At 42.3% G+C, this 27,427-nt stretch overlaps 1 protein-coding gene across 1 annotated transcript in view; it reads left to right on the forward strand.

The window, feature by feature from the left end:
- Positions 1-27,427, forward strand: part of LOC148454087 (paralemmin-1-like) — a 245,424-nt gene that overhangs the window by 87,296 nt on the left and 130,701 nt on the right. The window contains exon 2 of the mRNA XM_088461269.1: positions 25,469-25,549. Within this exon, the coding sequence (XP_088317395.1) occupies positions 25,469-25,549 (81 nt within the window). The remainder of the gene's footprint in view (positions 1-25,468; positions 25,550-27,427) is intronic.

The raw sequence follows: 27,427 nt of genomic DNA on the forward strand, positions 1-27,427 counted from the left end.
GGAAGTAGATGTCCAGACAACACTCTCGGTAAAACAATGAGAAACTATTTTCCTAATGGCCCATTGTTTGTCCAAGTGCCACAATCATACAGAATAGCAAATTAAACTATCACACAGCATTTATCTCACCTTTGCGAAGCTCTGTAAAATGTGGCCTTCCTAATCTAAATTCTGTTGGAGGAACTGCCGCATGGGTCACAACCCCGCTGTGGGCAATTTATTTCATATATTCGGGTACTGCCCATGTGTTCAGTCTCTGTAGCATAGTTATTTAACTTAATTTCTACAGTTTTAGAGTGCAACTTACAGCCTTCTCCTTTAGTCGCTCTTTTGCATATCTACCATCTAGACTTCCCACAACACGATCGTTATGTACTAGGGCATATTTTGGTAGCTACTAAAAGTGCCATAGCTCAATATTGGAAGAAGCCCTTTCCACCTTGTATTGGTAAGATCATAGCTAAGACCCACTTTGCCTTTGAATAGGAGATGGTGAGACTTCTGCACTTCATTTACACTTCCTTCACATTGCTAAAGTGGTTTCAGTGGCACTAATTTCTAACTGATGGAGAGGGTGCGGATTTGCTCTTAAATCTTCTACATCCCATGGTTAATTTGTAAAGTGATACTATTGCTCCAATTGGCCTTTGTTTTGTACTGTATTGCCTCCATGTCTTCAGGTTTATATCTTCTGTTAGCCTACACTTATATGTTTTGTTTTCTATGTGAATTATGGTTACTTACCCTTCTCTCTCTCCATCCTCTTTGTTCTGTACCTTCCCCCATACTTGTTTTACAAAATTTCAATAAAAAATATTGATGTTAAATAAACACTTTGAAAATGGTGGCAAAGAACAACTCCACAAACGACAGCCTCAGGAGTAACCACTGATGGGCAGGCCCTCAAGATCCCCTCCCACATTAAACAGGACTCCTACAAGAATGGTATTGTGCACTACAGCTTCAATTTCTATAGGAATCGGAATTCTCAATGGCCACCAATTGTACCACCCATGGCGCTGACCGCAAAGCTTTTCTGCCTTGTATTGCCGGGTCAAAGCTGAAACACATGTTAATATAAACTTCTGTATTTTACTTAGCTATGTTGTGTGAGAATTAAGCAAATCCTTAGTACTCTGTCCCAGCAATTTTTTGGCTTCGTTTTAAATCACTTGAATCCTCTAAGGCCTGACCCTTCCCCCAGATCTATTGGATTGCTATTGGCAGTACTGTATTCCTAATCCTCGCTTCACCCTCTCCAAGCCCCTGCTGAACAGTAACAAACTATCTCATTGTTACAACAATGATGAAGTGTCCATCCCCTGCTCTTATCTATCCTCTTCCGTAATCTGCCTTTTGTTTTCTTTAACATGAAACTTCAGATAAAGTAACATAAGGAGACAAATATGAAAGGCAACATGTTAAAAACGACTGGGAAAATGGCAACAAAAGTTATTGGTGACTTTTATCTGTGCCAGGCCTGTTTCAGATTATATTCTTGTCATATACTTATGTCTTCTTCCCAGTCAACAGTGAACGAAAAGTAATAATTCACTACCAACCATGTGCTTAATAGTTTTTCATATGGAAACTTTAACAACATCCAGAGCAAAAATTTGGCTACATCGTGCGAATTAAGGAGTAGAAGGCAACAAGCCAGGCCTACTTATGGGATACAAAATAAGCAATTTTTGTGTGTTGTTTCTGGCTGAATACATGTAACATACGTTAGCTGTACCTCACCTTTCCTTTTTTTTGCAGAAATTAGTTGTACACTCTATCCACATTTATAGAGAGGTGGAATACATGTATGAAAAAAACACATACAGTATGTTAAAAATTGGATATATCATGATTAATATAAATATTATATAATAAAAATAGCATATAATATCTGAGAAAGAGATGTAGAATAACCATTTATATGAATCAATGTTCTGCTAAAATTGATAAATAACACATTCCTCCTTACAAAATCAACTCTTTATATGTTGTTTACTTTTTTTTTTTTACCTGTAGCAGTATAGAAAATAGCAGCCAATTATACCACTTTGGAGATTTAACTAACTGGCACTGTCTACATAGGATTTATGAATAATGTATGTTGTTGGCAGTCTTAGGGCACTTTCCAGCCATTACAGCCACAGTGCCCAGTCTTGGACTGATTATACATGATTTCATTGGATTCACCAGTGGGCCATAATAACATATTGAATATTATACTGTATACTGTACAAACTATTCCACCAAGATGTATTACTGTAGTTTCTCAAGAGTATAAAATGTATTTGTTGAATAATAACTGAGAATTGAGCAGAAATTTAATTGGAGTCTTACCACAGAATTATGTCCTGTGCCATGGAAAGTATGGAGTGGTTCTAGTGGTGTCTGAGGAATTATATTCTTTATAGCTGGGCTCAACAAATTTTTCTAAAATCTAGGAGCCAGCTTAAAAGTTTAGGAGCCAGACCATCGCCCCAACTAAAATATATGATACCTTGTATAGACCACAACACAAGCCCTTTCAATGCCCCTCAGAGCTCCCATTCCCCCAGACCCTTAATTATATGCTCCACAATGACTCACTTACAGCAGTCTGCAAAAGTGACAGGCAGCAGAAGACTGCATTTATCACCGTCACAGTCACAACCAGCCCACACAGTCCAGCCTGCTCCGCTGCTCAAGATGGTGCCCACCTCGATGTATCCTCAGCGTCCTCACTGCGCAAAGAGGACAGGTGGGTCCAGCCGCGGAAGAGACATACTCAGCCCGTGTGTCGCGCGCTCAGCCAGCCCAGAGTCTGTCACACATCACGCTGATGCTGCGGGCATGTGTGGCTTCACTGCTGACAGCAGCGCCAGCTGAGATGGCTGACACTCTCAAAGTGTGCGGGGCTTTCAGGGTTGTGTGTACTGGGGGCGATCACCCTTATCGTCCCCCCCCCTGGGTGCGCCACTGGCCCCAGATTCCTGCTGTGCAGGGTAGACACAGGATTATAGACAGGGCGGCAACCCCAGGCCCCCACACCTTGTCCCGGACACCTACTATAAAAAACCCGGAGTACAGCGTTTAGCTGTGTCAGCTCCGGTTCTTGGTCTCCTCGGCAGCTCAGCTGTTATTACCTGTTACCGCGGCCGCTGAGGAGCTGTCACAGTACCAGTCTCGCAAGATGATGAGTCAAATCTTGCAAGACTGATACTGTGACATCACCTCAGCGGCCGCCGTAACTGGTAATAACAGCTGAGCCGCCGAGGAGACCAAGAACCGGAGCTGACACAGCTAAACGCTGTACTCCGGGTTTTTTATAGTAAGTGTCGGGGACAAGGTGTGGGGGCCCGGGGTTACCACCCCGCCTATAATCCTGTCTATACCCTGCACAGCCGCAATCTGGGGAACTGCTTCCTCGGATCCTCCCTCCCTCTCTGAAAAATCTGGTCGCCAGGCAACAAAATGTAGTCGCCATGGTGACCTGGCCCCCCGGATTTGTCGAGCCCTGCTTTATAGATATATAAACTGAGCAAATGATGTACCACAGCTGGGTCAATACCAAATATTTAAATTAGGGATGAGCGGGTTCGGATTGTAGGTACACACCAACGGATGCCTGAGTCAATGAACAGCCCAGTACTTATCCAGTGGAGTGGTTTATTTAGCAGTATGTGAATTGCACATCCGTACTCACGGTTATGCATACACTAACTATATGTGATGTGGGTAGTGCTGCAGGATGCAAGCGGTACCAGCGTGTCTAGCAGGGTGGAACAGGAGGTAATTAGTAGGGTCTTTCGGAGTTAAGTGGAAGATGTCTGTCACCCGCTGTGGTGCTTCAAAACAGAATAGCAAGATGGCTCCGTGCATGCACAGAAGTAAGGTCAGCGGTCATCTTGGTAAGGGATTTGAAGCCTCCCTGTAGGAAGCAATATGGAGTATGCACAGTAGCGCTCTCCAACTTCAAACAACACAGCATAGCATACAAGTCTTCTTGGGTATATTACACCACGCCCACTCCACTCTTCATATCCAATTGATAGTTTACAAATCACCAATAGTGGGTGGGGCTTTAGATGACCTGGGGCAGAGCTTTTGGCGACCCGTAAGCGAAACTGCAGATGAGTCAGGGCAGAGCTTTGAATGGCTCAGAGGTGGAGCTTTGGACAGCCATGGGGGTGGGCGGGGCTTAGGCTGGGGGAGGGGGAATGTGCAATGCTTCGGGCGGCCAGAAGGTGCATTAGAGGAGCTTCAGTATGTTGTTGGTGGGTGACAGGTTTTATTTTTTTCCTGCCAATACTACAGATCCTGTGGGCCTATTTTCATGGAAGGCCTGTCGTTTTAGCTCCATCCACCCTATTGTTAATGCGGCCCTGGGTGTGAGCCCCAATTAGTCATGGTGAGGGAAATTAATAAATATAAATTCAATAGATGGCTTAATCCTTCCAAATATAGATTTAGTTATTTTTAAGTACTAAGGGCCTGATTAAGTAGAGGATGGAATGCAAAGCCACGCACAAGCACCTCCTGCAAAATCGGTCGCAGCCTGGGATTACCATTGCGACCCTCAGTTGCGATGAGTAAACCTCAGGCTGGCCAGGGTTCGAGGCCAGGAATTGGTGTCCGTGGATACAGAAAACTTCGGAAAACAGGCAGAGGGATACCGGGGGTCCTGCATGTGAACATGCAGGACCTGTTGTGCACATGCGCAGAACAGGTCCTGCAGACGCGCAGATTCCCTATAATCATGAAACTGCATTCAGCAGTGCACGTTGAATGAAGCCCTAAGTAAGGGGTGGGGAAACTTTTTTCTGCCAAGGGCCATTTGGATATTTATAACATCATTCTCGGGCCATACACAATCATCAACTTAAATATTAGCCTGCTAAATTTGGTAAAACATTTAATGAACTCACCCTTAATGTGATGGCTGGAACTGCTTCTCTTTGGAGGGTTCCTACAGCCAAGAGGAGGGGAGGCTGTCTGTTTATCGCCACGCAGAGTCTGGAGGGGCAGTCCCGATGGTCATGTGACAGGCAAGGTAGAGAGGCAGCCCTGGGGCCTCTCAGTCCAGCACTGATGTAACCAGCATGGCCCCACTGATGACAGCCCTGTACGCCCTTGGCGCTGCCAGCTGCCGCTGAGGGGGAGAGGCCCCTGTACATCTACAGCGCTGCCTGCTGCCGCTGAGGGGGAGAAAACCACAGCCCCGAAAGTGCCAGACCAAATGTTTTCCCACGGTCCGGATGTTCCCCATCCCTGCCTTAAGTGATTATAATGGTCAAATTTGGACAATAAAATTTTTAATGCATTTATGGATTAGATTTACATTGTTTTAGTTAGTTTGTCAACCACAGATGTAGCCATAATTGTAAGATCTCATTGAATATGATCACACTGTGTATAAAAATATTTTTATGTGTGTGAACCTTAGATAGTACCACGGCCTTCAAATCTTTAAATACTCTCTGACAATTCATCTCTTTACTTAAACCTGTTACATATATAGTACTCACACAGGTGCAAACACACTGCTGTCCCAGTCTCTACTCTGAACAATACTTGTACCAGCTCTGCCAATTTATCAGTAAACTCTACCCCTTTGTTTTCACAACTGTGTGTCCCCTTGTTATATAATAATGTTATGATATATAATACCCATATAATAGTTTTAAGTACATTAAATAATTTTATTTTGTTTTTATTCGCAAAACATACAGTCAGGTGCATAAATATTGGGACATTGACAGAATTTTCGTATTTTGGCCTCTATTCACCACCACAATGGCTTTGAAATGAAACAAACAAGATGTGCTTTAACTGCAGACTTTCAGATTTAATTTGAGGGTAATTACATCCAAATTAGGTGAACGGTGTAGGAATTACAACGGTGTCTATATGTGCCTCCCACTTTTTAAGGGGACAAAAGTAATGGGACTATCAACTCAAAAGCTATTTCATGGAAAGGTGTTTGCTCATCCATCATTATTTCATTATCAATTAAGCAGATAAAAGGTCTGGAGTTGATTCTAGGTGTGACATTTGCATTTGCAGTTGCTGTCGACTCTCAATATGAGATCCAAAGAGCTGTCACTATCAGTGAAGCAAGCCATCATTAGGCTGAAAAATCAAAACAAACCGATCAGAGAGATAGCAAAAACATTAGGTGTGGCCAAATCAACTGTTTGGGACATTCTTAAAAAGAAAGAACACACAGGAGAGCTCAGCAACTCCAAAAGACCCAGAAGACCACGGAAAACAACTGTGGTGGATGACAGAAGAATTATTTCCCTGGTGAAGAAAAACCCCTTCACAACAGTTGTGTCAAAGTCAACAATCAAGAGAAGACTTCACAAGAGTAAATATAGAGGGTTCACCACAAGATGTAAATCATTGGTGAGCCAAAAAACAGGAAGACCAGATTAGAGTTTGCCAAACAACATCTAAAAAAGCCATTACAGTTCTGGAACAACATCCTATGGACAGATGAGACAAAGAGCAACTTGTACCAGAGTGATGGGAAGAGAAGAGTATGGAGAAGGAAAGGAACTGCTCATGGTCCAAAACATACCACCTCATCAGTGAAGTATGGTGGTGGTAGTGTCATGGCGTGAGCATGTATGGCTGCCAATGGAACTGATTCCCTTGTATTTATTGATGATGTGACTGCTGACAAAAGCAGCAGAATTAATTCTGAATTCTGGAGTGTTTCGGGCAATATTATATGCTCATTCAGTCAAATGCTTCAGGACTCATTTAACGGCGCTTCACAGTGCAGATGGACAATGACCCGAAGCATACTGCAAAAGCAACTAAAGAGTTTTTTAAGGCTAAAAAGTGGAATGTTATGCAATGGCCAAGTCAATCCCCTGACCTGAATCCGATTGAGCATGCATTTCACTTGATGAAGACAAAACTGAAGGGAAAATGCCCCAAGAATAAGCAGGAACTGAAGACATTTGCAGTAGAGGCCTGGCAGAGCATCACCAGGGCTGAAACCCAGCGTCTGGTGATGTCTATGCGTTCCAGACTTCAGGCTGTAATTACCTGGAAAGGATTTGCAACAAAGTATTAAAAAGTGAAAGTTAGATTTAGGATTGTTTAGTTTGTCCCATTACTTTTGGCCCCTTAAAATGTGGGAGGCACATATAGAAACCGTTGTAATTCCTACAACGTTCACCAGATTTGGATGTAATTACCCTCAAATTAAATCTGAAAGTCTGCAGTTAAAGCACATCTTGTTTGTTTCATTTCAAAGCCATTGTGGTGGTGAATAGAGGCCAAAATATGAAAATTCTGTCAATGTCCCAATATTTATGCACCTGTCTGTATCTGCTATTTTATCACTATAAAGTTTGCTAGCAGATATTATTCAATTTTACAGTTATAAAAAGCATTCACTTTTACTGAGACATGTTTCTGCCTGCCCTGCAATGCTGCTTTAAAGTATCTATATTATCTATATTTATAAGCGAGATTAGCACTCATTTTTATTTGCAATATTTTAGTGTGTTATCTTAAAGTTGCATTACCACTTAAAGTGGTGAATATTTAAAACATGGCTGGGGTGTGAGCAGGAGGACCAATGAGAAGTCACAATATCCATCATTGCAACTTCTCCATCTGTATTTCCACTCACACCGCTCTCCGAAATATCATGCTGCGAGACTAACCACAGAGCCTAGGGAAAAACAACTGCATGGAACAGCCCTCTGGGCACTATGGAGGGAGCGGTGCTATAATGTTCGACTTCGTCCCTAGGTGTTACTCCAAAATAGAGTAGTATTCTATCAAATCACATATCTTATTATTGGGTCTATGTAACAAGCCGTTTCCTAAATAAAATTATGTAGAAACTGCAGTTTCTGCATAATTTTATGTAGCGTATATATGTACTAAAAGCACAATGCAGGAGATTTCATAGAAATCTTCGGCAGAGTGCTAATTAGCGCTGCTGATTGCAGCCTCCATTATTATCAGTGGGGACTACAACCTGACCCCTATGTACTAAACTCCAAAAAGCAAAGCTTTTCGGAGTTTAGCTCTGGTCACCATCTGCAGATGGTGTAAACTGCTTTGAGCCTATGGAGGCTCCAGGGGCAGGAGACAGATCTTTCGATCTCTCTCTCATAGCCCCTGGCCAGCTTCGGAGGCTGACACTGTGCACATGCGCAGTGTCAGCTTTCCCCGGGGAAGTCTGTCACCACTGTGAAAAACTTCCACAATTTGCCAGTATATAACTTGCAGGGACAGCGGTTACCGCAACCCCTTTGTACATAGCGGGGATATTTTCATTAAAAATGAAAAATATCCTCTGCAAGTTGGACCGATAATAGAAGTACCGTGATTATTAGTACATAGACCCCTATACCTTTCAACATTGTCACGTAAACATAATCAGGAACAAAGGAATGCCACATTCTCCCAGCAGCTCCAAAGCACTTGGCTGTCTCTATTCCCCTCACTTTGCCTAAAAATATTTAAATTATCCTATGCACCAGTGTCAGGAGCACACAGCATCATGGTGAGCAGGGACATATATCCCAACTTTCTTGGGGGTCTACTTACTAAGCAGTGTTATGAGACAGAGTGAAAAGTGATGTCTGTGATAAGGTGCCAGCCAATCAGCTCCCAACTGCCATCTCACAGGCTGTGTTTGAAAAATGACAGTTGGGAGCTGATTGGCTAGTACCTTATCACAGACTTATCACTTTTCACTCTGTCTCCTAACACTGCTTAGTAACTAGACCCCTTGGTGTTAGGACAGTGTTGGCACACTCCCCTGAAATCACGACTGTTTTGCCTAAACCCGCGACAGTGGTGTAGTAAGTGGTACTTATATACAACTGCTCAAAGTATTGCAACAACCACACGGCACTACTTATAGTTAGATGAATAACATGCAGCATGTTTTTCAATATTGTTTATAATTATTATATATAATTATTATTTCCAAAAGCAAAGCTACTGATAGCATCTCATGAATGTGACTTTGTACCCTATTGAGCTTATTTAGATGTAGAGAACTGACATAAATGAAAATAACTGCTCCTAACAGTATAATAGAATGTTAACAAGAAAAAAATACATATAATTAATTATACATTTATGGAGGTTCATCATGTGCTTCGTTTCGATTTGACCAATAAAAATGCAGGAGAATCAGAGGGGCACTTTCTATTACTTGCTATTAGTTGTAGCAGCTGTAATTAAAATATCCTTAAATATAATTTAAGTTTAACAATATAAAAAATGTATGTGGAAATATTAGCATAAACTCAGAGTAGTGTAAAAAAAATGCATAAAAGTTGATAACATGGTCAGTAAAACAACAAGGAGTTAACTAGCAGTATTCCAAACCATTCCCAGACAGAACTCACAAGTAAACCACTGACTCTCTTTTACCGGACATTTTTGCCAAACTGTCTCAAAATGTCTGTTTTTTTCCAGAACATAATAAAAAAAAAACCTAATACAAAGCAAGCCAAATGTCTTCAAAGTAAATTGTAACAATTATATCAGTGGGAAAAAAGTTCCTAAATGAACAGAAAAATGAGAAATGTATGCTCCAACATACTATATTCAGACACTGTTATTGTCTTTTGTGGTCACCCAAAATTACACTGTACTGTATTTTCTTTCCTCAAAAACATCCACCTTTATATAAGTCTCATATGCTTATATATTGAATAGGAATCTTTGGAATTTTGCACATATAACCTTGTAACAAGGGTGTCCCAAGCCCTGACTCAGTGTATGAGCTTCTCTCTCTGCCTTCTCTTCAGTTATTACCTGACACCGTGGAAGCTATGTAGAACCTGCGACCTCTGCCAGATAACCAATGGGCAGATGGGACTACAGCTCCAGGCCTACATCCTGACAGCATGGTCACACAGACAGCCATAAATCATTAGTATTAAAATTATATTTCTGTTTTCCTCAATTATGTAATATTTCTTTTTATGTACAGTATTTATGGATATTTTGAGGCTGATACGGTAGGGGTGCACATAACCACACGGCACTGCTAATCTTCTTTTGCTTGTTATACATACTCTCTAGCAGGGGATGGGTACAGGATGCCAGCGTTCGGGATCCCGGTGGTCAGAATTCTAACCTTCCCCCTCTCCCTACCATAATCCTCCCCGGTGCCTGACACTAACCTCCCCTAGTGCCTAAACTTAACCTCCCCCTCCCCGCATCCTAACCTTCTCCCCTTAGTGCCTAACTCTCCCCCTATTGCCTAACCCCTAACGCAAACCTTCTCCCACCCCACTACTTACCTTCGGGATTCCGGCACCGGCATTTTGAGCGCCGGAAACCCTGCAGTCGGGATATTGATTACATCCCCTCTAGCAGAGAGTATATGGCAGTACTGGAATGGTATTGAAATACTGATGGCTCTTTAGCCGCCGGTTCAAATACCACCTCCGGAAGCCCGACAGCAGGAGATTCCGACGCGACTAGATAAGTATTCTAACCCTACCCTGACCCCCCCTAACCCACCCTTAGTGGTGCCTAAACATAACCTTCCCGTGGTTGCCTAACCCTAAGTCCCCCCCAGTAGTGCCTAACCCTAACCCCCCCCTTCCGGCACCCTAAACCTAAGTCTCCTGGGGGGGTGCCTAACCCTAACCTTCCCCCGGGGGTGCCTAACCTTAAACCCTCCTCACCGCACGCTAACACTAACACTCCTGAGGGGGGTGCCTAATCCTAACCACCACCATCCCCGACTTACCTTCATACTTACCCGTCCTCTGGACGTTCTGGATTCCAGCGGTTGGGATGCCAACGTTGGTATCCAGATGTCCATCGGGATATCGGCGTCGGCATTATGCCCAGGCGGTGGGATTGTGACGTCGGTATTTCGACTGCCGGCAACCCGTCCGCCGGCATAACAACTGCATCCCGGCTGTACCTGCTTGGAAACAGGCCTATGTCCTCTGAGAGTGAGCTGTATGCACTCCTCTTTCTGCAGGCCACAGGCCACTATTACATCACAGCAAGTTTGAAATCCATAACAGGAAAACTACATACCTCCCAACATTTCATCTTGTGGTAATCTGGACAAGAATGGTGCCCACAATATGGGGACTTCCGATGCTCTGGACCACACGCTGTCTTGTTCCCTTCCCTTTGAAAACTGCCTGATAAGCAAAATGCAGTCCCAATTGTAATGGTACAGCTCTCCATTCAAGACTGCTCCACCTAAATTGGGACAGTTGGGACATATGATACCTGTATGTATGGATAAAGAGTAGGCAACATGCATCTATTTGGGTGCCAGATGTTTGGCATTATAAGACAAATATAATTTTCATTTTTCGAAATGTCATACCTCATAGCTGCAGGTACCTCTCAAAACATCCTTGCTTGCCACCCTGTTACACTAGTAAGAGCAAAGCCTTTTTAATATTGAAACAAAATACATAATACCCCATGCTTATAAGATGAAGCTCTCATCTACTGTAAAAGTATTAGATTCCTTTATATACAACCATTAAGCCACTTCCAGACTGAATATTTTTCAACTTTTATTACCGGTATGTTCTCCGAGAGAAGCCGAGAGAGAAGATGCAGTTGGCAGCTGATGGGGACGGAGCCTGACTGCATCATTAGGCCCTATACCTCATGGAAAATGTACGTGAATTGCACATCTAAGAATACGGGGCGGGGCCAAATAATGTGATTATCATAGAATCATATATTGCCCCTGCCCTCTTTCCACGGATGCTCAATTCCCGTTATTATTTTCCCCATCCTGCCCACTTCACTTGGAAGTGGGCGGACTGTGGAAAAGCCACCCACTCTGCGGCCATCCAGGAGCCCAGGGTACATCTGTGTGTGCTACTGTGTGAGTGTGTGTGTGTAGAGTGTGCTGCTGTGTACAGCAAGGGTCGGACCGACCCGATTCCAATAGACAAGCAGCACATCAGAACGGGCAGGGTGCTGGCTGGGTTGCTAGAGGCAGGGAGCACGGCGGGTAGTGCTGCTGGCTGGAGGTAGGGTGTTGCTAACTTTATATTTACAAGGCAGAAATGTAAAAAAAAGATAAGATTAAAATAAAATACTAGGAAACATACTAATATTATAAATGTGTTTCTCCACATAAAAATATAATTTAGAAAATCTATTTGTCCCAGTTTCTTTTTTTTTTTTTTCTTGCAAGGCAAATGCCTGCGGATGGGGTATGGATTAACATTGGTTTTATGGCTGTAGCTTTGATTCGCCACATTTACAGATGTGTCCTCATACACCATTGCTCTAGGCACGCCAAATAGCCCCTCTTATGGTGCATACACACGTAGCGATCAGCCAGCTATACACTATCGCTGGCTGATCGTCCTGCACCCTCCCTGGTGTGCTGGATGATCGATATCGATCATCCAGCACACCACCAACTCACTGACGACTATAGCGACCCGTGATTAACGATCGCGGGTCCCTATAGTAACCTGCTTGATATCGATCAAGTTGACCTGCATGCACGGCCGTTGGACGATATCGCTATCATCGATACGTGGACGCGCATCGCTGGTCGTCGGGGAGTTGGTAGGGACCTAAAAATGAACGATTTAAATGATTACGATATGATCGTTATCGTTCAAATCGCTCATTTTTATCGCTCCATGTGTACGCACCATTAGAGCGACAGGGTCTTACTTAGCCCCGGCAAGCTTAGTAAGCAAAATAATAAAAGTTGTGTCTTATTTGCACAGCTTAAACTGCAAGAAGCAACAAAAATACATTGATAATGTTTACTGACCATTGAGGCTTGCGGGTCTTGTACATGTGCATGCGAAGTTGCAAATATGCGTAAAAAAGGTTTCCGATACAAGCAGCCATGGCTATTCCTCCACCACGTTCTATTATGCTGAATCAGCGACTTTGTACATAGGTTGTACCAATTCCTTTGCGGCAAAAGTCACAATCTAGCATCTCTAGTACACTGTGAGTGGCTTTGTATGTGGCTATGATTCGACAAAGATGCAAGATTTAATGAAAAAGTACAATACTCTACCCATGTCGGATTGTCTCACTCACACACGTCTCATACCTTATGACATAAATACACTAGGTGTATGAGGACACATCCATACTTTTAGGATACTGCCACAGATTTCCTCTTGGAAAATGGAGACATTTAGGCGATTTTTACCTGTGCTATCTAGCAGCCCTAGACGTATGGCACAAAGCTGAATTCCCTAGTGGAAAAAACTGTGTCACACCCCCTAAGAACACTGGACCTGACTCAGACCCGCTCGCAAGATGCGATTGCTCGCTGTGAGCAATTTTCACCCATCTGCACATGCGTATAATTCGCAGTGTGCGTGCGCAAGCCATTCATTGCGAACTGATTTTGGTAGCTCGTAAGCCACTATCAGGTCGCTGCTTTGAGTGACAGATAGTGCCGTTTGTGGGTAGTAACAGGGGAAGGTGCATGTGAACGGGGGAGTGGTGTTGCGAACGCAGGCGTGTCTGCCCACCAAAACGCAGTTTAAAGGGCGTGCATAATTAGCAAAGTAGCGTCGTTGTACACGTCACCTGCATGTGTTTCAGCCAGCACTGATTGCAGTGCTTGCGATGGGGAAAGGCAACCCCAAGGGCTGCGAGCAGCTCCGATGGCTCACAATGGTCCCGATTAATCATACATTTCCCGGAGATGACGTGTGTTATGAGTGGCAAGGGGGCGTCTTCAGACACTTGTGAGCGCACTTTGCCGTAGCTCGCTAACACACAATTGGCGTCTTTAATTTACATATCCGGACCCTTTTTGCCAGCGAGCGATCGCATCTTGCGAGCGGGTCTGAATCAGGTCCACAGCCCATTGCGGATGCACTAGGTCTTTACAACACCTTTGCCCAGTAGGTGTTGAGTTAATAAACAGCCCAACAATAGATTTCAGCCATTTTCAGTGTCCTAACAAGCCATGACAGCCCTAGTCAGCTTGGCTATGCTGTTACTGCAATTGTAGAATTATGCATGACCTGGGGCCTGTCAGCTACTAAACAATACAGAGTGGCTTTGCACTGATTGGTCTGTCATAGATAGGGAAACTCACCCTGAATTGGTCAATAATGGTTACACTTCACGTGGGGTATAACTTCAATGAGGTCCATTGCTACAATGTAGTCACCTCATAAAAATGTGTCATATCCACAGTACCATGGGCTCTATTTACTACAATCCGCATATTGAATGCGGATTGTAGTGTGATATTACCGAGTGAATTCGCATTGCGAATTCAGGCAATATCACAGGGATTTACTATAAATCCCTTGCAGGGACAGAGCTTGCGATAAAGCTCTGTCCCTGCGGATCCCATCCGCACTCTAGTCGCGGTATTTTCGGAAAAAATACAGCGACTAAGAGCCCGCGCATGCGCCGACCCGCCGTCGCTGCTACCCCCCACCGACGCTAAGCCCCACCCCCCGCGATCGCGGACCCCCACGACCCCCCCTCCCTTCATTACACTTACCTGCATCCTCCTGGCCTCCGGTGATCTTCTCCGGGCTTCCCGATCAGGTGATCTCCCATACTGCACTGGGGCCTGATCACCTGATGACCGGGCAGCAGTGCACTGTGGGAGACCAGCTGACCGGAGGCCCAATCACCGGTCCCTGGAGTCAGGTAAGTAAAAGAAAAATGTTTACATTTTTTTTTTCTTTTTTTTACAGCAATCAGCTTGCGGTCTGTTTAGACCACACAGCTGATTACAGGTACCGGCTCCCGCCTCTGCTCTCCCCATTAGAGCAGGGCAGGAGGCCGGTAACCGGGGGAGTCCCTGGATAACGCCACCTCCAGGTGGCGTTATTATCACAGGGCTTTCCCCGATATTTTTTTACAATTTATTTTTAGTAACTATGGTCGGATCACATTTCCCATTACAATTATGGGAAATGCGATCTGCTTTACTAAAAATAAGTGATACTAGGGGTTGGAGTAGAATTTTACTAATTCTACTCCAATTGCCCTGTAATAACTACAGGTGATACTAAAATAATGTGAAAAGGGTGTGAAAACACCATTTTTCACTTTATTTTAGTAAAAATAATGTTAATAAATAGAGCCCCAGGGGAGCATTTTTGAGGGGGGGCATTTTCAGTATGCTGCCACATGAAAATATGCCTAAAGCGTATCTTTATGCTCTTTAAAGGTATCTTCATGTGGAAATATTTGTGTTTATTTCATGTATTGGAAGATATATGTAGCTCAACTAAACATCTAAGTGCGCATATTTACAGCATGCTTGAGCTCCTTAATGTGTCCAGTATCATCTATATAATAAGCGAGAAAGCATGTCTGTCTGTCCTTTATGCACAACCAGTGTTTTGTATCTAGTGCCACCAAATTTGGCATGGTGGTGTAGTTTGACCAGGATTAGATTTTTCCCTAATCCAGGGCCGCACGCTGTCACACAATCCCTAAAAATGGGGACACTTAAATTACACAGATTCCAGGGCTGGCTCCAGTGTAAATAGGCAGTCTGCCAAAAACATGTGTGAAAGCTACAAAAGTATCCTTTTAACCTCACAGACTGAGCAAATGTCAAACTTTATGACTCATGCAAGTTCATATTAAATCCAGAGTTAGTCCTTTTTAGAGTAACCAAATATATTAGTCAGCCCTCTGTGTTTGCATGCAAGGGCATAAATAGAACTTTGTTGCCACATAGCAAGATATTAAAGCCCCCCCAGAAGTAAAAATACATACATTTGCCCCCACACAGAATTCATTCATGTTATGCCACACAGAGCCCATTCAAGTTATGCCGCACAGTAGTATCTCTTATAAACATTATGCTATGCAGTAGTAGTGCCTCTTATACATTATGTCACACATTAATGCCCCTAAAACTACAAATTAATGCCCCTTACACATTATACCACACAGTAATGCTCTTTACAAATTATGACCTATAGTAGTAGTGCCCCATATAACACATTATTTCACACAATAGTAGTGTCCCTTACACATTATGCCACAAAGTAATGCCCCCTATAACATTATGCCACACAGTAATGCAATGTCCTTACACTTTATGCCCCCCCCCAACAACTCACCACCTCGTGTCCCTCCAGCTGCCTCTCGCCTCCCCCTGTGTGTCATCAGCAGTCAGCAGGTGTGGATTTGGTGCTGGGCCGCAAGCTAATTGCAGCTGGTGCACCGGCAGACATGGACAGACGGCGTCGGCACATTTTGAATCTTGCGCTGGTCGCATTCAAATCGGACCTTGAAGAATGACAGCCAATCTGGAGCCACCACTGCTGATTGGCTGCCGGTCTGCGAGCTCTGATTACCTCACGACATGCGGCGCTGTCTCTCCATGTCTGCCTGCCGGTGCGCCAGCTGTAATCAGCTTGCGGGTCAGCACCAAATCAACACCGCTGACACCCGGGCCCCTCTTGGCAGCCCTGACTGGACCGGTCCACCTTGTGTGCATGACTGGGTGCAGGGGGAGTGGCGAACCACAGAGGCAGCTCGTGCACCATAGCAGCCGCACCCCTTGCACCCACGGTAGTTACGTTACTGTTTGCATGCATGTTGGCAAACAGGTGGGGTCCTTTTCAGGATCAATGGAAGGGGGTTATAGGCTAGGACAATGTAAACCAATAAAGGCTGCAGGTGTACTTCAGAGTCCTGGGTCCAGTCTTCAACTCGGGCCATGCCGGGTATTCCAGCTTGTTTACAATAGAGGGAGTATTGGATAGGAATACATTTAATTTAATGGTGCATATGGCAAAAGCAGCACTGATTCCACTGGTTTATCCACTGATAAAATCATTTGCTAATCCGATAAAGGGGTTACTAGTTTTCATTTTGAGCCATAAAACACATGTTAGCGGTGAGACAGTTGCTAAGGCACAGCTGTACAGTATGTGCAGCTTCTGTATATTATATAAATGTCAGAGCTTTACATGTTTCCCTTAAGACTGATCTCATTTTCTTTTCTTCAATAATTGTGTTCTATACTTGTATTGGAACACACACAATTTACATAATTTTGCACAGAATAATAACATTGCACAATATTATGGGACGTGCAGAAACAATAATAGCTTTAATATTATCAATAACATCACTGTTCTCGCCTTTCAGCTATTTAGAGCTGTCTCACAACAGGTATTTGCCAAGCAGTTAACTGTTATCATTTGGAACTTTGATGAGTGTTTTTGGATATTTTCCAAGTACTATATTTCCAGTAATTATATGCATAAATAGAGTTTGTGTGCAAGCAGAGTGAACAAAACCCATAAATACAAATCCTACTATACTTTCTACATCAAGTGAAATTAGATAATAGGCCTGGACTCAACTGACCCGTGGTCGGCCACTGCGCTGTCCACGGTGGGTGGTAATGCCTTCCATGAGGTATTTTCGGTATACACACGTGACACCATAGATCGAGCAATGTTGAAAGTCGGCACAACTTTGGTAATGGAATGTCCTATTCTTCGGGCACCTATCATGCCCTGTTTGAACTGATAATTCCCGTCGCCTTGCCATGAGCAGCCTAGCCCGTGTTCAAACGGACTCATGAGATGTCAGATTACAACTGATGCAGGTCTGTCCATTTCCAAGATGTCACAGTATGGTGACGCCACCTACCATTACCTTTACATACTGATATCCCATGACTTTTGACACTTCAGTGTACAGATGTGTCCTCATACATCTAGCCTCATTGCGCATTAAACAGCCCTTATAGTCGCACCATGCTGTGGCGTGACCTGGTAGCGCCGAGCGTCTTTTCGTGTGACATTTTACCTTCAAATGCATCTTATTTGCACAGCATTGCGAATAGGTAGCACAAGCAGCTTCTGCTGATTTAAATGATATGTATGGAGCGAGGTTTGTTACCGTGCTATACCCCTATATGTGGTGTATGTACATCAAATTAGAAAGACAGATGGATATTAGTGAAAATCTATTTATTGGCTAAACACACTGTTAACCACAGATTTGTATCACATATATGTAAAAGTAGTTATACACATAATTATGATAAGAAACTGTAAAAGTTAAAGCACAATATTACAAACATGTAGTATATGTTCATATATATGAGGCTGTACACAAAAAACAGATTAAATAAACACTTAAGCACAAAAAAATAAATTAATCACAATGATGTAGGTAAATATGGATAATAAAATTAGATCAATTATATGTAAATAATCCCTTTCAAATGTCATTATAAACACAGGACACATTACATATTAATAGACGGAACCAATTGTGCAATTACTATTTTTGTATTTTTCAGTATGTATGTACACACAACTGACACTATTACCATGTTGATGAATATTATGTTTCGATTGGTAGAATGGTGCAGGTAAAATAAGTATTGCAAACCACACCAAATGGCTGATTAACCCCTTACAGGATGAACACTGGACAGTCATTTATGGAGCTAAACTCCTACAAAATGGCCCCTGGACTTTGTAATCAGAGACATTCTCACTAGAAGGCTTAGAATTACCACACCAATGATTGACTGATCATCCAGCCAATCCAGAGACTATGTACACCTCCAATCAGCTATAGAGGAAGGACCCACCAGGGGTTTTTAAACTCAGCAAACCAACCTCACAACCTGTACACTACCCCAGACGAAGGCCGCAAGGCTGAAACGCGTTGGGATACACAGAGCATTGGAGCAGACCAAACGGCAACAACGCACCTCCGACTGCCAACACCCCCGTTTCACGTGTTCATCCAGTCTGAGTCACATGACCGCTGCCACCGGGCGCAAACCCGGAAGCGAGTGAGGAGACCGCTGCACTGCAGGCAGCGGTCTTACACTGCCACACAGATCCACCATCGGGGAGGAAGGAGAGAAGGCACCGTGACTCAGCCCACAACAGGTGACACCGCGCAGCTCCAATTTAACAGCAGGGCACCCCAGCAAGAGTTGTCCAATCTCAACGGTCCAACCACACCAGGCAAAGCTTTTGAATTGCATCTCAAGCAAGGGAAGCCAGCACACCCCGTTAACTAGCAGGGCTCCACCTTGCAGGCTCCATTAATGCAAGTCTACAGGTAACAAGTGTTGTCATCCAGCAAACCCCTCTCCACCGCCCCTCCCCCCCTCTCCACCAGTGGTCGGGACTACAATCCTTCAACTCACCAGCATCATCCTCCCAGTACCCAGGATTGTACGGAACGGACCCATCAAGTTAAGCGGGACGCTGCTTCTCCTACATGACTATATGAACAATAGAATATAGCATCACCATTCACAATCATTCTGTCTAATTCAGTGTGCACATCTACCTACATTATTGTGATTCATTTTTTTTTTGTGCTCAAGTGTTCATTTAATCTGTTTTTTTGTGTACAGCCTCATATATATGTGCATATACTACATGTTTGTAATATTGTGCTTTAACTTTTACAGTTTCTTATCATAATTATGTGTATAACTACTTTTACATTTATGTGATACAAATCTGTGGTTAACAGTGTGTTTAGCCAATAAATAGATTTTCACTAATATCCATCTGTCTTTTTTAGACTGATGTGTATATACACCACATATAGGGGTATAGCGCGGTAACAAACCTCGCTCCATATTATTAACCAAGAGGTTAGGCACCTCTATCTTACCTTCAGCAAACCCTGCAACCCTTATTATCCAGTGCGCAAGGAACCCAGAACCATTTCCATGAAATGATATGTAGCATGCTTTTATTTTGTGAACAACTGCGGGTGCATCTGCGTGCGAAATGCTACGTTACAGTGTCTAATGTAACGTAGCGTTTCGCAAGCAGATGCACCCGCAGTCGCTCACATAACATAGGCATGCTACATATCATTTTAATCAACAGAAGCTGCTTGTGCTAACTATTCACATCACTGTGCAAATAAGACACATTTGAAGGTAAAAAGTCAGACGAAACGACACTCTGCACTACTGAGTCACACAGAGCTCCCGCGTTATGTGTAGTGCCACTTATAGCAAACTGAGAATAGATGTATATGGACACATCTGTGTATATGTATTAAATAATGTTTCACTGAAACAAAAACATACCCAAAACTCATTGTAATGAGGATAACTTCTTTTTTTTTAAACTTGTTAAGGCTCTGGAACTGAATAATTGGTAAAAAAAAAAAAAAAAGTTTTACCATTTGACTATGACAGTTTAAGAAGAGATTATTTTATATCAAAGTGGTTACAAAAAGGTCAGACTAGATGGGCCAAGTGGTTCTTATCTGCCATCAAATTCTATGTTTCCATGTGGGTGATAAACAGATAATGAGAAAGATGTACTAATTATGCTGGGCATACACTCTACAATTATCTGTCAGATATCTGTCCAATCTGTCTGGTGGGAAGGAAAATCTGGTCCGTTTTATAGTGTTTGGGAACAAATTTCTATTGTTATTTGCTCCTATACATTACCAGATTTTCATTCCAACCAGCCAGATTGGACAGATATCTGACAGATAATTGCATAGTGTATGCCCAGCGTAAGCCTTGGAGTGGAGAATGATAAAGCACCTTCCAATCAGCTTCTAACTGTCCCTTTTCAAATACAGCCTGTAAAGTGACAGGTAGGAGCTGACTGGTTGATACTTTATCTCTCTCCACGTTATCACTCTCTAAGGCTTAGATTATATTTCTATAATCAAAATACATATTTACATGCTTGTTTCAGTCACTAATAAAGCTGCACAAACATGCACATTACACCTATCATGTTGTTGTAACCCAAATCAATGAGACATTTGCTTTGATTCTCCATCCTGCTGAAGATCAATCAGAGCTAATTGTAGACTAGTTAGCATAGGTTGCTGCATGATAGCACTCTGGGCCCGATTCAGAGATGTATGCTAATGCCACCGCACCTGCGGATTTGTATGCTGCGGCTGTGCGAAAATATGCAAATGATGCATCCACCTGGATTTGTATTGATATGCCCACCTGTGGCTTCGCAAATCCAAGCGACTGCGTACAAAAACGCACCATCAGACGCAGATCAGTTGGTTTTGCTAAATAAAACCTTCCTGAACAGCAGGCAGAGCCAGGGGATTGGGTAAGAGGGGTTTTGCTAATTCTGATTGTTCCACGGGTCAGTGTCTAATGGGTTAAAGACAGGCTGAAGGCGCTGGCCCGGCAGCTCTAATGAGAGTATATTAGAAAGAAAACCTTGCATTGATTGAAGCTGAGGGAGTCCTCTTACTGGTGGCAGATGAAATCTGCAACAGGCTGTGGATGAAAGATGGCAAATGTTACGGTAATGGAGATCCCAACATGCAGGGAGCTTGATACATTTTGCTGCAGTAGATCCCAGCATATACAGTATGCTTCTCCCACCAGTAAGAGGACTCCTTCAGCTTCGATCAATACAAGGTTTTTTTTGCTAAAAGGCTGTACGGACTTATTTTCTCACTCTTCTGGTCATCTATCTGCTAAATCTGGACAACTTCTGTATGGTGAACTATATATTTCATTTCTCAGTATTATATGATTACTCTATTTATCGAGAGACACCAATCCATTAGGGCTGGGCTGTTGGAGACCCTCTCATTACTGCTTACACATATTTATTCTTGGATCCTTCTATTGTTTCGTTGCAATTGCAAATTGTGAACAATTTTTCTATATGTCCATCTTTTTATTTTCATTTATTTTTTTGTATGTCATATTTTATCAGTGTACATTAAATTGTTTTATTTCGCTACCAAGCAACATGATATCAGTTTTGCAATTTTTACACTCATTGAAATTTAGTGCTGTTTCCTCCACCATTTGTTGTTTCTGTTTTAAATTAGGAGGTTGTCACCCTCCCATAGGCAGCTGCTCACCTACCCCACTGGTAGCACCCTAGTAAATGTAAAGCACTTATGCTGGGTACACTCCTGAAAGATTTATCTGCAAAGGATGGTTATTCATACACACTGAACAACCATCATCTGGCCTCTGGTCCCGCTGGCCGGGGGTCGCGTTACGCCCCCTCCCGCGGCCTCTGTAGCAAGTGTACAGGTGGTCGGCTGACTGCCCGTACACACAGCACGATGCCCCAATATATCTGCAGATATATCTGCCATCGGCTGTGCAGCACAGCCGACGCGATATGTCTGAATTATGTTGTTCATAGATATATCAAAACAAAGGGCATATTAGTATTTATCAAAATGTATTAGCTTTTATTATGAGCAAGTAAATGGTCATGGCTCAATATGTCCTACATTGGAGAACTGTTACTTATTAGAAAAAAAAACCGGTGTGCATTTAAAACAAGACTGGGTAATAACAGACAGACAGGCAAAAGGCCGCTGCTCGCAAGATAACAATCTTAGGGCCTGATTCATTACAGATCGCAGCTGCAATAGCGTAAGTAGATTGGCCGATGGTGCATACTGCACATGCGTCAGCCAGTATTGCGATACAAAGCCATCCCTGAGTGACTAACAGGACGTCAGCGTTTGGAGGTGGTGACGCGGGAGTGGCTGGAGAAACGCAGGCGTGCCTGTCCATTTCCTGGGTGTGCATAAACTAGTCCTTGTGACATATATTATATGTTATAACAACTCATGTGCACACTGTGTTCAATATAAAAATAATTATAATACTTCCCAAATGCTGATATGTAGATCTTATATATAGTTGTCAAATCTCAATGGCGATGTTTTTCGTTTATATATATAAAATATAAAGAACATCCAAATATAGTGTGATATAGTTAGATAACAAATTTATTCAAATATCTACAGATAAAATCAACAAAAACTTCAAATAAAAAATTAAAAAGATGGAGGTTGGTATATCCTCCAAGGCACACCTTAAATACAGTACAGTCAGTTGTATGCTCAATTTTGATACATAAAAATGATTCTCATAACATGTGGGTTCATATTCCTTATTTTCAGTAATGAATGGGGAATTACCGGAAGTCCCTCTTAAGGGCCCGTAGTTTGTAAAGGTGGAGGTTTCCGGATAACCTCTCCCACGGATCCTTATCAGGGGGTCTCCCTTATGTAATCCCAACTGGATAGATGATCCTGTCACCATATCCAACGCGTTTCAGGAGCTCACCTCCCTTCTTCAAGGCTGTACAGTCCTTGTGACAGCATACACAGTTTGAGTATTCACTATTTAATCAACAAAATTCGGGAATTTACTAAGATTCTGTGCTTGTCAGGATTGTGTTTTCCAATGGTGTATGTGATCGTTCCTACCCGCTGCTTGTGTGTTTTAAAGAATATATTAAAGGGTTAATTGTTTATACAAAAATTACGTGGGGTTACCCCCCCACCCCAAAGCATAACCAGCCCCGGGCTCCTGAAGAAGGAGGTAGGAAAGTATTAAAAAAAATTTACGAAATCCCTGGGATTTCTACTAGACAAGAGGGACGATCACAGGGGGATCAAGTAAGTATGTGTGAATGTGGTTAGTATGTAATAAAATGTTACTATCTATCGTGTGTGTACTGTGCTCATTTAAAAAAAAAAAATTACAATGGGGGTATGGGTGCTGGCCACCTGCTGGCACTTGTATTCCACAAGTGCCAAAGGGCTGGCACCTGTAGTCCCACTGTAATAAAAAGTAGTACACACCTATTATGACCCCTGAACGCATCGGCCAGGAGTGCAGGGAAGAGCCCTGAGCTTCAACCTAGGCCTTAGGAGTGGGGAGGGGGGGCTTTATTGGGGTGGTCCCCACCTCCCCTGAGATCCCCGGCCTGGGCTGACTAGCGTGGGGCATTAATAATTTGGCCGGGGTGACCCGGTGAAGGTGTTCCCTGGCTGTGGCATTACATACTGGCTAGTCTTTTAGTCTGGTGCTGGTTTTAAAAATATGGCGGGCCCCACGCCATTTTTAAAACCAGGACTGGCTCTCAAGAGCCCAGTGCTGGTTCATAAAATACGGGGACCCCTACACGTTTTGGTCCTCGTATTTTTAGAACCAAGACTGGCTCAGGAGCTTGCGGCTGTTTATGCTTCGTTGGGGGGACCCCACATCTTTTTTTTTTTTTTTTTTTAAATGATCCCTTTGTTTTTATAATTACAGACAGAAACATCCACTGATCACACTGATCTGTGTATGTTTCTGCAAGACACATTGCTCAGGAAGGGGTCTATTTGAAAGTTCTAAATTATTTAACCGTATGTGCTTTAATTACACCCACACATTATAATCACGATTCTTGATAAATTCCCGTGTTGTATTCCTATCTATGGAAAGTACTGCCGTGTTCAGTCTATGGTGTATTCATTTGTAGTTGTATTTACGGGTGCATTTTAACTTCAGATTTGGCCGTCTTCATCTCTAAAAATACATAAAATACCCCCAGTTTTTTCCTTAATATGTTCCAGTGTTTGTAGAAATGGCAAAATACTCCTGTGATTGCAATCCCGGGCAAACACGGTGCTTAGTAAAATTACCCCATGCAACTATAAGTTGTCAACTGAATGTATTTTCTTTGTCATGTCGGCCACCTGCTGCTACTTCTTTAGGGCTGTGTGTCACCTGAAGCATCTTGGGACTACAGTGGACGGGCAATAGATGGCCCTCTAAGCCTTCACTAGCAGCCTCCAGCTCCTTCCTACTATTTTGTCATAATTGTTTGTTATAACTTAAAGTGCTTGACTAAAAGGTCTACTGATATGTTATTACAGATAGGTGCCTCTTTCATTGATTAAATGTATTAATTTAACTTGCTACTGAGATAAAGAGTAATGTGTGGCCTCACTGAAGGTTAGAGGGCAGCCCAGTGAAGTTCCCGAACTGCTTTGGGTTGCCTATCATTGCTATAGGGAGTTAGCATAAATGTTGAAAGGCTGTGTATGCCAGGAATGCAAGAGCAGTGCACGGGTTCTATGCTTTAAATACACCCAAACACACAAAGTCAGCAGAGCCTGTTGACATTGGTATTTAGGCAGTATATTATGTGTGTGCTATTTGCTGTGTAGTAAACACAAACATGTACAGCTCAGAATAGCTAAGTGAATAGGCCTTTGATGTTGTTCTTCGTTACTACAGCCACACCCAATTCATTAATTATCATGGCTAACAGCTTTTTATTTTATCATATTTTTGTGTGTTTTATTGTCATACATTATTAATGTGCACACAGTTATTTTATGATTGCATCTTCATGCAAGATCATTTTGTAGTCATTTTATTAGGTTATTGTATTTTCATATAGGCAGAAGCAGTCATTAATCAAATAAAGTGTTATTATGATCAGTAAACTGATCTTAACAATATAATAGAAAAACTATTAACAGTGCTTGAAAAATAAAATATGAATGTTCCTTTAAATTGGGAGTGTAGCAGCTATCGGTGAGATAACTAGTCGCTTTCATTGTATGTCAGTCAGTGTACAGCAGTTGATTCTCATGATAACATGTACTGTATTCACAGAACTGGAACACCACTGCTACCACATGGGAACAGCTGCTGAAAGGGAACCCAGAGCGTGCATTTTCTCATTTGTGCATTTTATTTCTTTCTCTTGCAAAGGAAAAAAGAAAACGTCAGGCTGCGATTGAGGACAAAAGACAGCAGCTTGAAGACCAGATTCTCCAACTGCAACACCTAAAGGTAAGAGCTAGCAGCCAAGGAGAGGCACTTTCTCATAACATCCATGCTATACATGTTTGTTACATGTGTGTCTATAGCGGTGCATTGTTAATGGAGGAGGCTTCTGCTTTGCAAAAATTCCAAGTCAAAGCTTTCATAAGACATAAGAACACATTTTTGTATAACATATTCATATACAAAAACAAATTTAATGGTACTTAGGTTACTTATTTTTTAATCATATAATATATGATAGATGATGCCTGTATTTACATTGTTATTCTATTGTGTATTTATAAACATATATGAATGGTATTTTATTATTATTAATAAAAATAATAATAATAACACCAAACAAAATGAATAATCAGCGGTATGCTCAATTAATATGTGCATCCAGTGATGTTTATGTTTTTCAGGGGAGTGGCCCAATACATGTTATAGATGCATGGTTATGGAGTGGTTCCTTTAAAATTGTCATACAATAAAAGGAATAGGGAACACAGTGGGACAATCCTTATCTAACACATCATGCAATTTTGTCATGGTAGGCCTTGCAGGTGGATAGAAGTGACACCGGTACTAGAGTGAAATAACAGCAATACATTTACAGAAATATGTATTTTAATAATACCATTGTTTATTTACACAGAGGGAATATATAATCTTTACCTAACATGGGGTAGATGGACACACATGGAAGTAAACAGCTTTGGAATGACAGAAATAAAGGAAAAGGAAAAATTTGAGAAAAATAATAAAACACTAATAGGGGGATTCAATATGGGTGTGAAAACTCCACACCTATGACGTCATTATCGCAGGTTTTAGTTTTACACTGTATTCAATTTCAAAGATTTTTCGCAGGTTCGAAAAGTCTTTGAAAAAAAGCGGGGATAACTTTTCACCACTGAATAGGTGGCGAAAAAAAGTGCAGAATTGGGGTTTAGGGGTGCAGGCTTAAAAAAAATAGCCTGCACCCCTGGGAATGACATTTAAAAAATAACTGTGTCAAAAAAAAGTAAAAAAAAAAAATAGGGACACCCCAAAAAATGATTTTAAAAATTGGGGTGAAAAAAAAAGAAATGGGAAAAAATTGTTTAAAAATAGGGAAATAGGTTCAGGGCTATTCTGCAAGTATGCGGCAGGTCTATTCTAGAATAGGCTATTAGCGGCAGGTGCATAGTTGCAGAATTTTTAAAAACTTACTTTAGGGACATAAAAATATGCTAGTACCCATTTTCATGAACCCCAAATTTGATGGGACCACTTAAAAAACCGAAAAAAATAACCAAAGTGCTCTTCTGCATCACTTCTTCAATGTCGGGGAAAAAACACCTGCTGCGGCTATTTAAATCCCCGACTTTCATTTACAGGCTAAAACGGGGGGAACCCATAGTGATCCCCCATGTTTTTACAACTTTAGGGGGGTCCTACAATTTTTTTAAGGAAAATTTCGTAACTTTACAAATCCCACTTCGCAGGCTCCCGTTTTCGTTAGTTTCATATTGAATACGGGGATAAGCAGGCGCGCGCCCGATACTTTATCCCAGGTAAAAGCTTGACAGCGAAGTTTACGTTTCATATTGAATTCCCCTCTAAGGGCTCTATTTATTAACATTATTTTGACTAAAATAAAGTGAAAAAGGGTGTTTTCACACCCTTTTCACATTATTTTAGTATCACCTATAGTTATTACAGGGCAATTTGAGTAGAATTCATAAAATTCTACTCCAACCCCTAAGTATCACTTATTTTTAGTAAAGTAGATCGCATTTCCCATAATTGTAATGGGAAATGTGATCCGACCAGACTAACTAAAAATAATATGTGAAAAAATATCGGGGAAAGCCCTGTGATAATAACGCCACCTGGAGGTGGCGTTATCCAGGGTCTCCC

This window comes from Taudactylus pleione, unplaced genomic scaffold, assembly GCF_031769625.1.
Source record: "Taudactylus pleione unplaced genomic scaffold, aTauple2 ptg001032l, whole genome shotgun sequence".
NCBI lineage: Eukaryota > Metazoa > Chordata > Amphibia > Anura > Myobatrachidae > Taudactylus > Taudactylus pleione.